General features: G+C 40.5%; 1 protein-coding gene across 2 annotated transcripts in view; it reads right to left on the reverse strand.

Annotated features, from left to right (window-relative positions):
* Nucleotides 1–6,733: 6,733 nt before the first annotated feature.
* The window catches only part of tshz3b (teashirt zinc finger homeobox 3b), a 43,610-nt gene continuing 36,123 nt past the window's right edge, over nt 6,734–14,220 (reverse strand). For both annotated transcript variants that reach the window (XM_053491647.1, XM_053491649.1), the window contains exon 3: nt 6,734–11,813. In XM_053491647.1, coding sequence (XP_053347622.1) covers nt 8,395–11,813 — 3,419 coding nt within the window. In that variant the 3' untranslated portion in view covers nt 6,734–8,394. The remainder of the gene's footprint in view (nt 11,814–14,220) is intronic.

The raw sequence follows: 14,220 nt of genomic DNA on the forward strand, positions 1-14,220 counted from the left end.
GATCAAAAGAACGAAATAAGCTAAATGACCCAAAAGAGATTTGTTCATTTTGATGAACGAGATTTAAAGAACCAAGTCACTAAAATAATTCAAACTTCCTATTATAACTATTTATTTATCTATCTATGAATAAGATCATAATCTACAAAATAGCAGGTTAATCGGTCTATTACGATATTTGATACTGTACATACACACATGCTGTTCACACTATTTGCTAACGTAGAATGCATTTGTAGTAGCAGCGCACTAAAATGTAAATATGACCACGATTTTATGTGTAACTTATTGTTTCCAAATGTTACAGTGCTGCGGAAAAGAAGGTTAATATGTCCCTAGGGCTGATTGTCAGTCCCGCTATCAAACCAATCCTGACATGTAACATAGTGAGGTCATTAAACTGACTGTATCATATTGTTTTCTATTACAGGCTCAGTGGGACACTGGAGGGAATTTCTCTGTGTGTGTGTGTGTGTGTGTGTGTGTGTGTGTGTGTGTGTGTGTGTGCAACCATATTGGTTTAGGTTCAGTATCCCTTACAGATACACATCAGTCGATTTGTGTGTGTGTGTGTGTGTGTGTGTGTGTGTGTGTGTGTGTGTGTGTGTGTGCTTGCAGAGTAGATTGAGAGTGTTTAGTTTAAAGGGTGCTAAGCACTTTCCCTTATCACCCCACGTTAGCTGCTTCACCTTTGACTTCCTCGAGAGGTCTTCTTCAGAGAAAACCCCAGAGGGCAACAGCTCTCCAGTCTCAGCCAATAAGAGAGCAGAGATGAGCTTACATCACGTCACCGGCCAACTTCAAGAGCCTCTTAACGTTCTGTTGAAGCAGTTATACACTCAAAGACACAGGACAGTGAAAATATGCTTAAAATAAAAATAAAAAAAACATACAGAGTTTATTGAGAGAAAGAAGATAATCAACAAGACCTCAGGAAACAGGAGAAAACCCTGGAGTAAGACACATATAGCACTCAGTAGGAGCTTCGGAGACATGTAGCGTCCACGTAAGCCATGTATGGTGCACTCGAAGTCTCAGACAACTCTGGCGCTTTATCTGATGAAAGTCAGGACAGGCCAAGCCAAGAAAAACAGCACTCAGACATTTCCAGGACTGCTTTTAAGGACGCAGGGTGGATGGGATATCACCTAGGCACAGCGGGACACTCTCATGAATCTGACCAACCACAGCTTGCTGACAGCTGTTGCCTCTCTCTTTTGAGATCAAAAGAGAGAGGCAAAAAAAAACAAAAAAACACATTAAAGAAATGTTGGTCTATAAAGATGATGGCAATTAAAAAAACTTAGTTTTGTTCATTTCCGCTTTCATGTTTCAAACGGCTAAGAGCCAGGTTAACTTTCAGTTATCCCCACTGGCACTGTCGAACTGTGACCTTTCCTTCCTACTCAGAGGTCCTCCACGGCCTGAATTTGACCGCTCGTAAGTGGACGCCGGCTGGCAGTAGCCTGCCGATCACCCCAAGAAAGAGGTCAAAGGTCAGGGGTGAGTGACAGGTCAAAGGGACCATGCCACGGTCATGTTTGTTTAACTTGTTAGCCAAAGACAGGGCAACAGGGTGCTAACCACATTATGAACAAAGCCAGAGTAATAGATGCTATATACGTTACAATGTTAAATAAAATGCTTTTTTTTAAATTTGCTTTTATTCATTTTTGTTAGAAAAACGAAACATTGTACAGCATAATGACAGAAGCAGGAAATCTAGAATCTAAAAGCATGCAAGGTATCAGCTAGCAGCTGTCCAACATCAATGTCATTAAAAAGCAGTGTGAGCATGAGAGCATTTGAAATGCAGAATATCTGAGAGTCTCTGGGGTCTGAATTTCAGCACACTTTAGAGACAGGCATTAAATGTAGACGTGCATGTGTTTAAAAACACAAAATAAAAATTTCACATATTGTGCTGTAGTAGTATGTACAGTACGTATATGTACGTACTTGGTAGCATGTACATTACCGGTGTGGTAAAAGTATGCATGTTTTTCTGCAAACTGTTGCCTTTTAACATTTATTTATGCCTAGACACACACACACACACTTATTTCTTATTTCAAGGATGTATTTATTAACACATAAACCTAACTGTAATTTAACTGTAAATCAAACCAAATTTAATATGCTACACAGAATATTTATTCTAAAAACTGATATAAAGACTGAAATAAAGGTATTCCTAATGAGAACCAGCCACAAGGTCAACACTTTCAGATATTCCTATCTTTGTGGGGACACGTACTACAGTCTCTGCCATAATGTAAAACCGCACCACACATACACACACCACCAGACCCGTGTAAATATGAATGCGAATGCGCTGTGTGAGCGTCCGCACTCACAGACCTTATTACGCCATCCTGTGTGTGTTGTATCTCGGGTGATTGGTGATTTCCATTTGTAATGCTACACTGCAGCGCAGCACCATTATGCCCTTTGTCATCCCACTGCGCCAATGACAGCCAACTTGCTCTGAGAGACAAGCGCCACAAATGACACATACACTCACACGTACTCACATGTACTCTCTCTCTCACACACACACACACACACACACACATCTATGCGCACCCCCATGTCCATGTGTGATGGTATTCGCCACCGGCAGGGTCTAAGGCTATGTGTTTGTTGGCGTTCGGTGGAAATTAGTCCCTCTTTCTCCTGAGCAGTGCCGCTATGTCCCCTAAGCTGCGTGGCATATTGATTTCTTGTTGTGAGGAGCGCCGTTCAAGCCCCATTTAAGATTTCCATCCTACGTGTAGCCAGGAGCACACCGAGGCCCTGTAAATTAGGGAAATTGCACATTCATCACAAGCGTTATTTTAAGATACTTTGGTAAGGTGACGGCTCCAAGATCTACTGTGGCGCATTGCAAAGTGCTCTACTGCTCTCTCGCTCTACCTCCCTCCCCTTCTCACCCTCTCTCTTTCTCTCTCGAAAACCTCTCTCTCCTCCTTAGCTGGGGTAATTCTGAGGTCATTTAGACACACCCATAATTTAAAGGGGTGATGGTACGTTGTTGTTGTTTTTTTTTTTTTGCATGAGTGCATTTTCTTTCGTCCCAACGCTACCAAGGTAAGCTTGTGATGTGTAAATAACACAAGGTTAAGAGACAAGACTTGGCTTGTAGGGTCCATGGATGACGCGAGGTACTATGTCGGAGGCCGGATGACCTCGATGCCAAATGTTTTTAGCAATATGAACAGCTTATTACAAACAAATTAGGAAGAAATGGTTTTGCTGTTGTATTGTATCGCGCAGGGTGGGGGTGGGGGAATATATCATTTATATTTGATATTATAGTTCAGGTTCACTTGTCACTTTAAAGGCCAGGGTCACTGCAAATCAATACAAGTTCTTCTGACTGATCACGTTTATCCTATGAAATAAAATATTTGTATGTTTATGGGAGTTTTTTTTTTTTCAGGGTGACCCTGCCTCCATCCGCAGGGCATGGGGGAACATGGAGATCCTAGAGCATGCTGAGGATTTTAAATGGAACTGTTTTATGACAGGTTTAACTATAAAAATTAATAAATGAAATATTTACTACTTTGCAAAAAGAATTTTTTTAAAATCCTTATTAAAACAATAACTTATGAGACTTGTACAAATTATTTCAATGACTATGACAATATTTTGTGATGCTCACGAACTTTTATATTTCTTTTATATGCTATTTTTTTCTTTTATATACTATTATATATATATATATATATATATATATATATATATATATATATATATATATATATATATATATATATATATATATATAAAGAGAGATTCTTTTTTGGAATATTATTGTACAAATATTTTTTTTAAGTAGGAAACTGCCAGCTGGAAATTGGCAAAGCAGTGTTATCAACAGAAGCTTCTTTACAAGGCTTTACTTCTTTACTGAAGGTAGAATTTAAAAGCCTTCTGCGGTCAAAATGATTGGTTCACAGACAACATTAGTAACGAAGATTCAGTTTACTTCATTGGAACTAACATCTTTGACCAACTACACACTCAAAGTTAACAAACAATAAATATACTAGTATATCATCTTGTTAACATCATTTTCTATGATGCTAAAAGATTTCAATTAGGAGAGAACAGTATATTCAATAAATTCTTAGGGATTAGGGATGAAACAGGGTTTTACTGAGTTTTACCACGTTTATGCTACGCAACTCTATTCGATTGCCAGTAAAAACACGGGAATGTGTATATATGTGTGTATACACACACACACACACACACACACACACACACACACACACACACACACACAACCACGAATTAGCCTAATCTGTAGGAGGAAACTGGCATATCTGGGGAAACCCACCAAGCACGTAGAGAACATGCAAACTCCATGCACACAGACCCGAGGAGGGAATCGAACCTGGACCCTGGAGGTGTGAGGTTACAGTGTTATTCATAATCCTTCATGAATTTATGTTTGCAATATTATGGCCAAAACATGGTATTGGTGCTAAACAGTGTCTCGCTTAGGTGAAAAGTGAATTTTCAGATAGGATCATATAATAGGATTTTTCATAATACATAATGCTTCTTATCCCCCGATCCATGTTTCCTTTTTTGCAAAAATGCATACACATTTATATTTTTATCAGATAAAAAGCACATTTGCTGAACACTATTTCATGCTCTTTTATTTAGTGTCCTTAAATTCAATTCTTTCAAATGATATTAATTGTCATACAGTTGAAATTTGGCCAATTTGGATTTCACATGAAAAGACATAATCCTGAAAAAGTGTATTATTCTAAAATGCTAAATTCGTAAGATATTGCAGCATGAATTTGATATGGTTACGGACACTACAGATTTATTTTTGCTTTTTAAGCCTTTATCAAAAAACCATTTAAGCAATTATTTTTACAGGTTATATGCTTTAAGAAGCTCACACAAATTTAAGTATCAATGCTCATAAAGAAATATGAATTATTTGCATTTTAAACTATTACTGTTTGAAGCTCGACAGCAAAATTTGCCATTTTTGGTGCATAAAAAAAATCATCCCCCCAAAACGGCGAAACACGCATTTTATGTATTCTATGTATAACATCAAAAAATTTTATAAAATCACCACTAATACTGTGTTTTGGCTGTTAATATTTAGTTCATTTGTGTACACAGGCACGCAGTCAGAAAAAAGTTGTGTGTATGTATTTAATTTGTCATTATAATGATCAGTCCATTGGAACTTTGTCGTAAGTGGGTGGAGTATGTCTCATCTGAAATAAATAAAACCTGGTTTCAAGCATATGAATTTACTAAATGTATATTAAAGTATGCTGCAAATCATTCTTAGTGTATATGCTGAGGTTATGTTGTATGAGTAATATTATATAAATAAAGAAATAAGCAGAGTGGAACATCCTGACAGCCATATGTAGTCTCTATATATTCAAGGATCAACTGTGAAATAATGCTATAAGAGGAGAGCAGAGTATATGTATGTGTGTGTGTGTGTGTGTGTGGGTTTATGCGTGTGTAGGCATTTCTTGATAGCTACACATTGTCTCCTTGCATGCTTGTTTTAAACCTTAATAAGCCCGACTGCCTGGCCCTGGCATGGCTCGGAGAGAGGAGAGAAAATGGCTTTCTTACACTTCAATTTCACGCATATTTTCTTTGCGACTAATGAGCACCTTAAATACGGCGCCAGACTTCAGGCAAGCCTGTGAAGGCTGACATTTTCACACACAGCAGCACCTTGTCACCATGCATGAAGTCCCCTCTACCTTGTTGCTGACGTGTGTGTGCGCGTGCGCGCGCGCGTGCGTGCGTGTGTGTGTGTGTATATGTGTGGGTGGGTGGGTGTGTTGAATGCTCAGTGACAAAAATGACGAGAAACATACTCAGCAATGAAACAGAGGAAACACTTTTTTTTTTTTTTTCAATTGAAGAAAAGTCACACTTATATAAAATATTTCGCATACATCCCTATCTGGCAACACGCGCGCGCAAACACGCACGGATTTTTGTATGTTTATGGGGTAGGGTTTTTTTTTATTTTATTTTATTTTTTATAGTATCGTTGCTGTGTGTAAAACAGGACTTGAGAGTCATACTTTTCTCGGTGCAGTATTGTTGTCATCCTGCGCGAAGCCCAAACAAATCTATCCACACAAAACAGAAGTCTGCGCTAATTACAGAGCTGGGAATAAAACGGTGAAAATGAGACAGTTAATGCCAGGGTTTATGCAATTATCCGCTACATCCCGGCTCCGAAATAGAGGGGGGAAGGGCACTTTTCACTTCACATTGTCTGATGCTCCCCCAGTTAAACCATATTAGGAGACATAGTGAATGGATGTGTCATCAAGCAGCGAGCTAAATGAAGGGAGTGATATGGAAGCACTGTTAACAATCTAAGGCTCCGCTATATTGTGCCACATTCTACAAGGTATTCAACGGATTAACGCCGAGGTCTCAAAACAATGCTGCTAAGATGACAAATATAGCTTTATTCTCTGTGCTTTTTAAACAGGTGACGTATAATGGAGAATAGCAAGGATTTAAATTAGGTATTTAAAAAAAAAAAACTGCACACACTCGCGCGCGCGCGCGCGCACACACACGTGAGTGTGACCTGGAGTCCTGTGACTGATTCCATCTAGCACTACCCGTGTCGTGCACCGATCTCCCCAAGACACTCACTCATCTTTCACTCCGACAAACTTGCGAGCCGAGACGCGTCAGGTTATTGCAAAAAACAAAACATTGTCATTTTAATGCTGCAGTAGAAAAAAAGGTTATATGAAGTCATATAATGGGTGGTTCATTGTCAACAACAACAAAAAGAGAATCACGGCACAGAATGCATAACAGTGCCTGTGCTGTTTACATGCCAATATTTTACACATTATATTTCCATTCACTGGCAGCTGTCAGTTATTTCAGCAAATTAACTGCCAAAATGTAGCAGAACTGTCAATCGGAGGAAGGGTAACCATGGTTACTCTTCAGATATCTCCCCCCCCCCCCCCCCCCCACCAAAAAAAATATAAAAAAAAAATGATAAAGCTGCAGTGTGGAATCATGGGAGAATAATTAGACAGAACAACATAAAAAGTTACCAATCAAAAAGGCATTCTACAATATAAAACAACAACCAAGAGTGCTTATAAATAATAGGTTACATTTGTGGAATTCCTCCTTGCATTATAAAGTAGCATCTTTTTGTACAACCTTTGAAATGTTCAAGAAACAATGGAACAAGTATTGTCTTGTACAAGAAGTTTAACCCTTTGAGCACGAGGTGGAAATAAAAGATTAGGGTGGGTTTTTTTTTTCCTCTCAATTTTATATCATCTGATTAAATAACATTTATAAAACTATTGTGCAAAACAATTTAATTAATGTCTTCATATATTGTGCACCAGTAGATAGTCATACTCCTCTTAAATTAAAAATATAAAATGATGCATAATTTAAACAGAAATTAGTTTATATGTTTATATGTACATTTTTTACACCGACCTGAATTCAAAAGGCCCCTGATTTCAGAAAACTAAATGACTGTTTTTTTTTTGTTTGTTTTTTTTTTTTTTTTTGACTTCACACAAGTTTTGCATTAGAAACCACTCAGGTATCATGTATAGTAATCTTTTCCCATTTTTTGTCTTTTCTTATTCCATTTTGTGAGGTTCCAAAATAATACAATAATGTGGCCTCTGAAATATATTTGAACGTGGGCGTGTCCAATATCTGATTTTCTCTCTCGTTACTTTCTATATCCTGGACTGGTAATGTACAAGATTTTTAACGTACTCAGAGGGTTAAATTTTGTCTGCTGACATCAGCACACACAGGTCACATTAACTAAAAAAATAAAAAATAAAACAAAAAACAAAGGTGTTTCAATTATTAAAAGTTAAACTAAACCAATTCATCAATGCATGCAGCTTACTGCATCAGAGAGATGCTGAAAACAAACAAACAAAAAAGGAAAAACAAAAAAAGAAAAAAGAAACAAAAGTATTATTCCAATTTACACAACTTCCAAATACATACAACTTCATTTTAAGTTTTTCTTATATACCTTCATATTTTACCAGTGACAACAGAACCTCTTCACTCAACACTGCACAGTTAAAAAATTACTTTTTTTTTGTTATTTTTTTTTTTTACCTAAAATGAGAAAAGAGAATGTCTCTGAACCATAATGAGTTATTCCAGGAGGAAAACCCACACATCATGTGCCGAAACTAAACAGTAGTTTTATGGCATCTATGTGCAGTTATTTCTTTGTTAGTCATCATCAGTTCATCTTAGTTTTACGAAATGTTAGAGAGAAGGCTTCAGAGAAAGCATGAGAAATAGAGATAGGTCAAAGAAAAAATAAGGAGTCCTTGATCAGCGCTAAGGTTTCTCAAGTTCACAGACATACATAAGGTGGTCCTCAGGGGATTTGCCGTGAGTCTTGCTCAGATGGAGTTTGACAGCATGCTTGCTAGCAAATGTCCGGTTGCACAGTTTACACTGATACGTGGCGCCACTGGCTTCCTCGTCTGGGGAAGGGGAGTGGGAATTTGAGTGTGGACTTCGGTTGGAATTGTTGTTAGGGTTAGAGATTGAGTGGGTCAAGGCGTGGGCTTGAGCAGACAGCAGTTTCTCAGAAAGGCCCTTTGCGTGACGTGATATCTGGTTGACTAGCTGCTCCCCAGATAACTTAGCCAGGTCCCTAAGCCGAAAGCCCAGATGTGATTCAAGATGGCTGACGTAGGTGGAAGGGGAGCGTATTTGTGAAGCACAGTCGCCACAAAAGAACACAGGATGGCCAGAATCGAGGTTCTTCAGGAACTTTGTGCCACCTGTCCGCCTCAACTGGTACTTGACGTTGGCCAGCCAGTGGCTAATGGTAGTCATTGAAAGGCCAGTAAAGCGAGATATATGCATGCGTTCCTGGGGGCTGAGGTCAGACATAATATATTTGCCATCACTGGTTTGTCTCAAGCTGGAGGCAAACTGTGCTTGCAGGATAAGCAGATGCTGAGGGTTCCAGTTGGACTGCCGACCCTTGCGCTTCTGAGCTGGTGACATGTCTTCAGAATCCTCGTGTGTAGCACCATCTACATCTGATCGCTCAGACAGACTGGTCGGTGTGGAAGATTTGGAGACATGGCTTTCTGTTAAGTTGCGAAGCATATCAGAAATGTCAGACAGTGCATTTTCACGCAATGGTGAATTAGACATAAATGATGCCACAGCAGATGATGCTTTGACCATAGTTATGGCTGATGAAGGAGAGACTGAGGAAGGAGTTGAAGTTGAGGAGGACAAAACAGCTGATCCCAGTGAGCTACTCTTTTCAGTTTTGCCTTTAGTCAGGTCAATGGGTTGGTCATTGTTGATATGGTAGAAGTAGCGGTCAAGATGCTCGTTTGTCTTTTTGGTCTGAGCTGGAGTGGAGGCGGCAATAGCTGCCTTCTCTGCCAGACTGTTGCTCATTTTGAAGAGCATGCTCATGGGGTCCAGAGATGGAAGTGCAGGTTTAGCAGCTTTACCGAGGTGGACATTCATGACGGACTGAAGCGCACTTAAGGGGTTGACAAATGGCTGTTCTGGGGGATGGTCGGTTATAATTGCAGTGCTGCTGCACAGAGATGAAACTGGAGTTTTGACAGTATGGTCAGTGCCATTTTCTAATGGTTCTTTTGTGTGGACATCACCATTGGAGTCTTTGTGAGCATTTACTGTTCCATTGGTCTCTGGGGTTTTGACTCCTCTGCTTTCTTTGGGTGAATCCCCTCTGGCAGACTCTCCCGCCTCACTACTACAAGGAGAGGGTGTGGTTCGCCTTAGAGGAGAAGCTCGTGCAGTCGTATCCCTCATTTTTTCTTCCACTTTGGCCACTTTTTCCGTTACTTTCTTGACAAGTTCCTCCATGGCATGAAAGTTATTTTTGGGTAAAGGTGAGGTCTGACAGCTTGGTGGTGAGATAAGAGGTTGATTTTTGGTTGGGGATAGGATCTCTTCACCCGAGAACATGTACTTTAATGGGGAGCTCTTTCCTGAGTTGCGCAAGGAAAGTTTCATGATGTTTGGGAGCTGATAAGCAGCATGGATGCTGGGATATCCTCCCCAGCTGGGTGTGCCATTCTGTGCCTTGTTGATGGCAGATGTAACTGTGTTTTCCAGTGATTTGAGAATGTCCATCCCACCTTTAGGGCTTTCTTCCAGGTCTTCTTCAGTCAAATATGGATATTTAGAAGATATGTCAAACTTCTCCTCAGCTTCATCTTCTGTTAATTTCTTCTCTTTGCTGCTGCTAGTGGTTTCCTTTGTGCACTCTTCCTCCTTTTCCTCTTTTTTAATTTCCATAGCAGCTATGGCCGGAGATATGCTAGGTGGAGGGGGTGCAGGAGGAGGTGGAGAAAAAGCTGTAGCAGCCAGTGGCACTGACTGTACTTTATCTTCACTCGAGGACATGGTGTTAGGGGGTGGGTTGGTCGGTGCCTCCATAATAGGCTTGCCTTTCTTGATGGCAGAGTTGGTGACCTTGATAAAGTGCCCAGTAACCATCATGTGAGCTGTAAGCTCCTGAAGGGTATCATGGGAGCTTCCACATTCCATGCATTTCAAGATCTGGGATTTTCGAGATTCAAACTGCCATGCATAGCTAGCACCATTCTGATGACCATAGCGATTATTAGGGGTGATGTAGGGATTTGCTGTCTTCTGCAAGAGGTCACTGGCATCTGCAAGAGAGGGCTTGGGTGTTCCTCCATTAGAGTCAGGTGAGCTGGGCAGATCCAGCTCAATGGGGGCTCTTTTACGAGCGGAGGAAATGATCTTGGCTGCCACGGGTGTTACAGGCTCCTTGAGAGGCACTTTTTGATAGTGTTTTGTCTTGATCATATGGACGCTTAGATCTTGTAGTGACTCAAAGGAGTGACCACAGTACATGCATTTGAGGACTTTCTGAGCATCCTCCTTGCCCTCCATCTCCAGCAGTGAACGTTTGCGTGGCTTGGACCAGCGTTTAGTGCCCTCACTGTCTGTCTCATGGTTATCATCTCGGTAATGGCCTGTTTCGTTCATGTGCACCGTAAGCTCAACTAGTGTATCATAGGCAGCACTGCAATCTTTGCAGCGGAACTTGCTGGCACCTGTAAAGATGGAGCCATAGAGCTTGGTGCTTTGCCGGTACAGCTGCACAGTGCTAAAGAGGTTAGGTTCAGAAGCTGGGTGTAGGATTCTGTTCTGGTTCTGTGAAACTTGCTGCAAGGTTTTGGCCACAGCTGACTGGTGCCAGTCATAGCCTCCACTTCCACAACTACTGCTGCTGCTACTACTGCTGCTGCTACTGCTGTGGCTGCGTGGGGGTTTTTCAGGTGTGGGCTGTGTCATATTCAGTGATGACCAATAAGAATTGGTCAAGAAGCTGGTGTAAATGGCCTTCATCTGCTCAAGGCTGTCCGGGCCTGCGTTGGCCATTTCTTCGCTGCTGGGTGGGGCCACAGCTGGCATCTTCATGGGTGTAGTTGCATTGAGTGGTGCATGTGGCTCCTTGGCAGTGCTATCCTCCTCATTTTTCACGGAGGCGCTCTCAAAGTCCGACATCCTGTCACTGGTCTCACTGAGGTGTGACTCGCTGTCCATTTCATGGCTGGAGAGATCTGCAGTCGGAGAGTCATGGAAGCCTGGGCGGTCTTTGAGAAGGAAGTCCTTGTCCTGGCATGCGTATTTAACAGCAGGATCCTCCTCGACCGCTGAATCATCTCCTTCTACATCCTCATCCATTAAGGCAGCTTCTTTTAGCTCCTCAGGAACATATGCTGCGGAAAAAAACAAAGACACACAAAGAACCTTGTTACTGCAATGTCCAATTATGAAGATTTTACATTCTACATTCTGCAGCGCTTTGAAAAGCAGATGGACAGCTGCTTCCCCACATTCCAAAAAAAGAAAAAAAAGAAAAAAGAAATAAGACAACAGGCTCATATTGTACACTCTTGTGTTAATTCCTTTCCAAGTTCACTACTGCATGGTATCAGCAAATGAACATTTGTCTTTCTTTTTTTTCAAGGGAAGGGAGATAAGTGAGAGAGGGAGAGAGAGAGAGAAAAAGGAAAAAAAAAATGTCTCTTCAAACCCAAGTTGCCACCTTATTCTTCTCAAGGGGCAACAGCTTGAAATTAAAACTAAATTTGAAATTAATGAAGCACATTCTGGAGGTGGCATTCGTTTCTGAAGTAATAAATTACTTGTATCAACTTTAGAGACAGCGGTTCCTGTCTGTCAATTAATATGTCTTACGCTTCTTCTGCAGTCTCTAATGCATTCCCTAACAGACACACTCGCCATTTAAATTAAGAAAGCATTTTCGCTCATTACCCGGCAAAGGCTCGCCAGCTCGTAAATAAGAATGAATGTATGTATGTTTCGGATGTAAAATCTACCCCCACAAAACACATTTGCTTCAATTACGAAAGATTAGAGAGTTGAAAGTTATTATTTACTGTTTAGCCTGGAGTGTACGCACTCAGCTCACATTTGAATACAATAGCTTATGAAATAAAATGATTCAAATGTGGAAGGCGTGAGGACGGAACCGAAGGAGAAAGCATCTAATTGTTTTCATTTATTGTCATTTTCTTGTGCAAGAACAAGGAAGAATCCCAGTAAACAATGAGGGAAAGCGATGGAGAAAATCAGAAAACGCCAGCAGGGAGGGTGTATATGACATTGTGGTAATTCTGCGCATTCCGATGTGTAACTGTTCATCGCACACTGACCAGGTATGTAAACAGCTCGGAGTGAGGACGGTATGCAGGGCTTTTCGCTGAACGTATTCCATCATTATAACTGACAGCCTGAGTCAAACTATCCGTGCTAGAATCTCAACAGACAGCGTATAGATTCAAATCCTGTCAAGAGTGTAGGCAGGAAACAATGTGAAACTTTATAAGTATTTGAATATAAAATATATACCTCAATTCATTGAAAAGATGTTATGAACTTTATATTCAAACACCTCCTTTTTTAGGTTTTAAACAGCCACAGTTCACCCACAGAACAGTACTGGCATGGTGGCAAACCTCACGCACGGGCAGTTAAAATCTAAGAATCAGAAGTAAAAATAACATAGTCATCATTGGAAAAGTCTTCGGTTCAACACACACCTCCTAGCTCTTAGTTAGCGCATGCCTTTAGGCATTCTGCATAGTTACACAGGCTTTTAAAGCTCTCCGTGGCACCAAGTGTACCATTTGGTTAAATTTACAAATGTACCCATTATTGTTTAGATTTACATTTATGTTGCGTTAGATTCATAATGTTTGCACTTTCTGTATCTCTGGTACTATTACTCTAAAAATATCTAAATGTATGTACAGCTTTAAAAGAGTTAAAGGCTGAAGACTACTGAAAAAAAAAAAAAGCACAGACATGAAATTTGGCTCCTCATAATTTAGTACCCAGCAGCCATTACATAGGATATACACATACTATAACACATGAACACACACACATACACACAAACACACACACCACCATCTGTTCTGAATCAACCAAAAAGACAGCTGTTTAAGAGAACAATGCCTTCGTTCAGGAAGCAAAACAGCTCTTTACATCAAGGCCAAATGGCAATGTAAAAAAATAAAACATAAAAATTCTTTCTCCTCTATATAAAAATTGCCCTATAATCTAGGATTATGTAGTGTGTGCACACACACACACACACACACATGCACAAAGAAAGACACACACACACAAAAAGGTGTGTTTGAGTCAAACTGAGATTTTTGACAGTAATGAGAGCAAAAACTCCCTTTATTTCTCTATACAATCCCCTGCTACCCTAATACACTTATCCCAGTGTTTCACCATCATCAAGGCAAAAAGTTGTCCCAGTATGCCGGAGCCATGATCCATGATTAGACTACCTCTGAAGCACTGGCCTCCTTTGAACTCCTTTAACAGCCCAAACATGTGGAAGTGTGTGCGATTGTACAGCTCCCGCAGACAGATGCGCCTCTTCCGCAAGTTGGAAACAAGTTATCTGATGATTTTCAAGGATCAGACGATTCGCTCGTCATTTGAAACCGTTCCAATGATTGCATGTACACCATCAGTCAAAAGTTTGTCCTCTGAACAGTTCATATTGAGATGCGTCTGCTGCTTATGCTTTGTTAAGCCTTCATAACGCCTCTAGTCTGAGGTGCGGGTAAGTGCTGATTGTTG

The sequence above is a fragment of the Clarias gariepinus genome, chromosome 3 (assembly GCF_024256425.1).
Source record: "Clarias gariepinus isolate MV-2021 ecotype Netherlands chromosome 3, CGAR_prim_01v2, whole genome shotgun sequence".
Lineage (NCBI taxonomy): Eukaryota > Metazoa > Chordata > Actinopteri > Siluriformes > Clariidae > Clarias > Clarias gariepinus.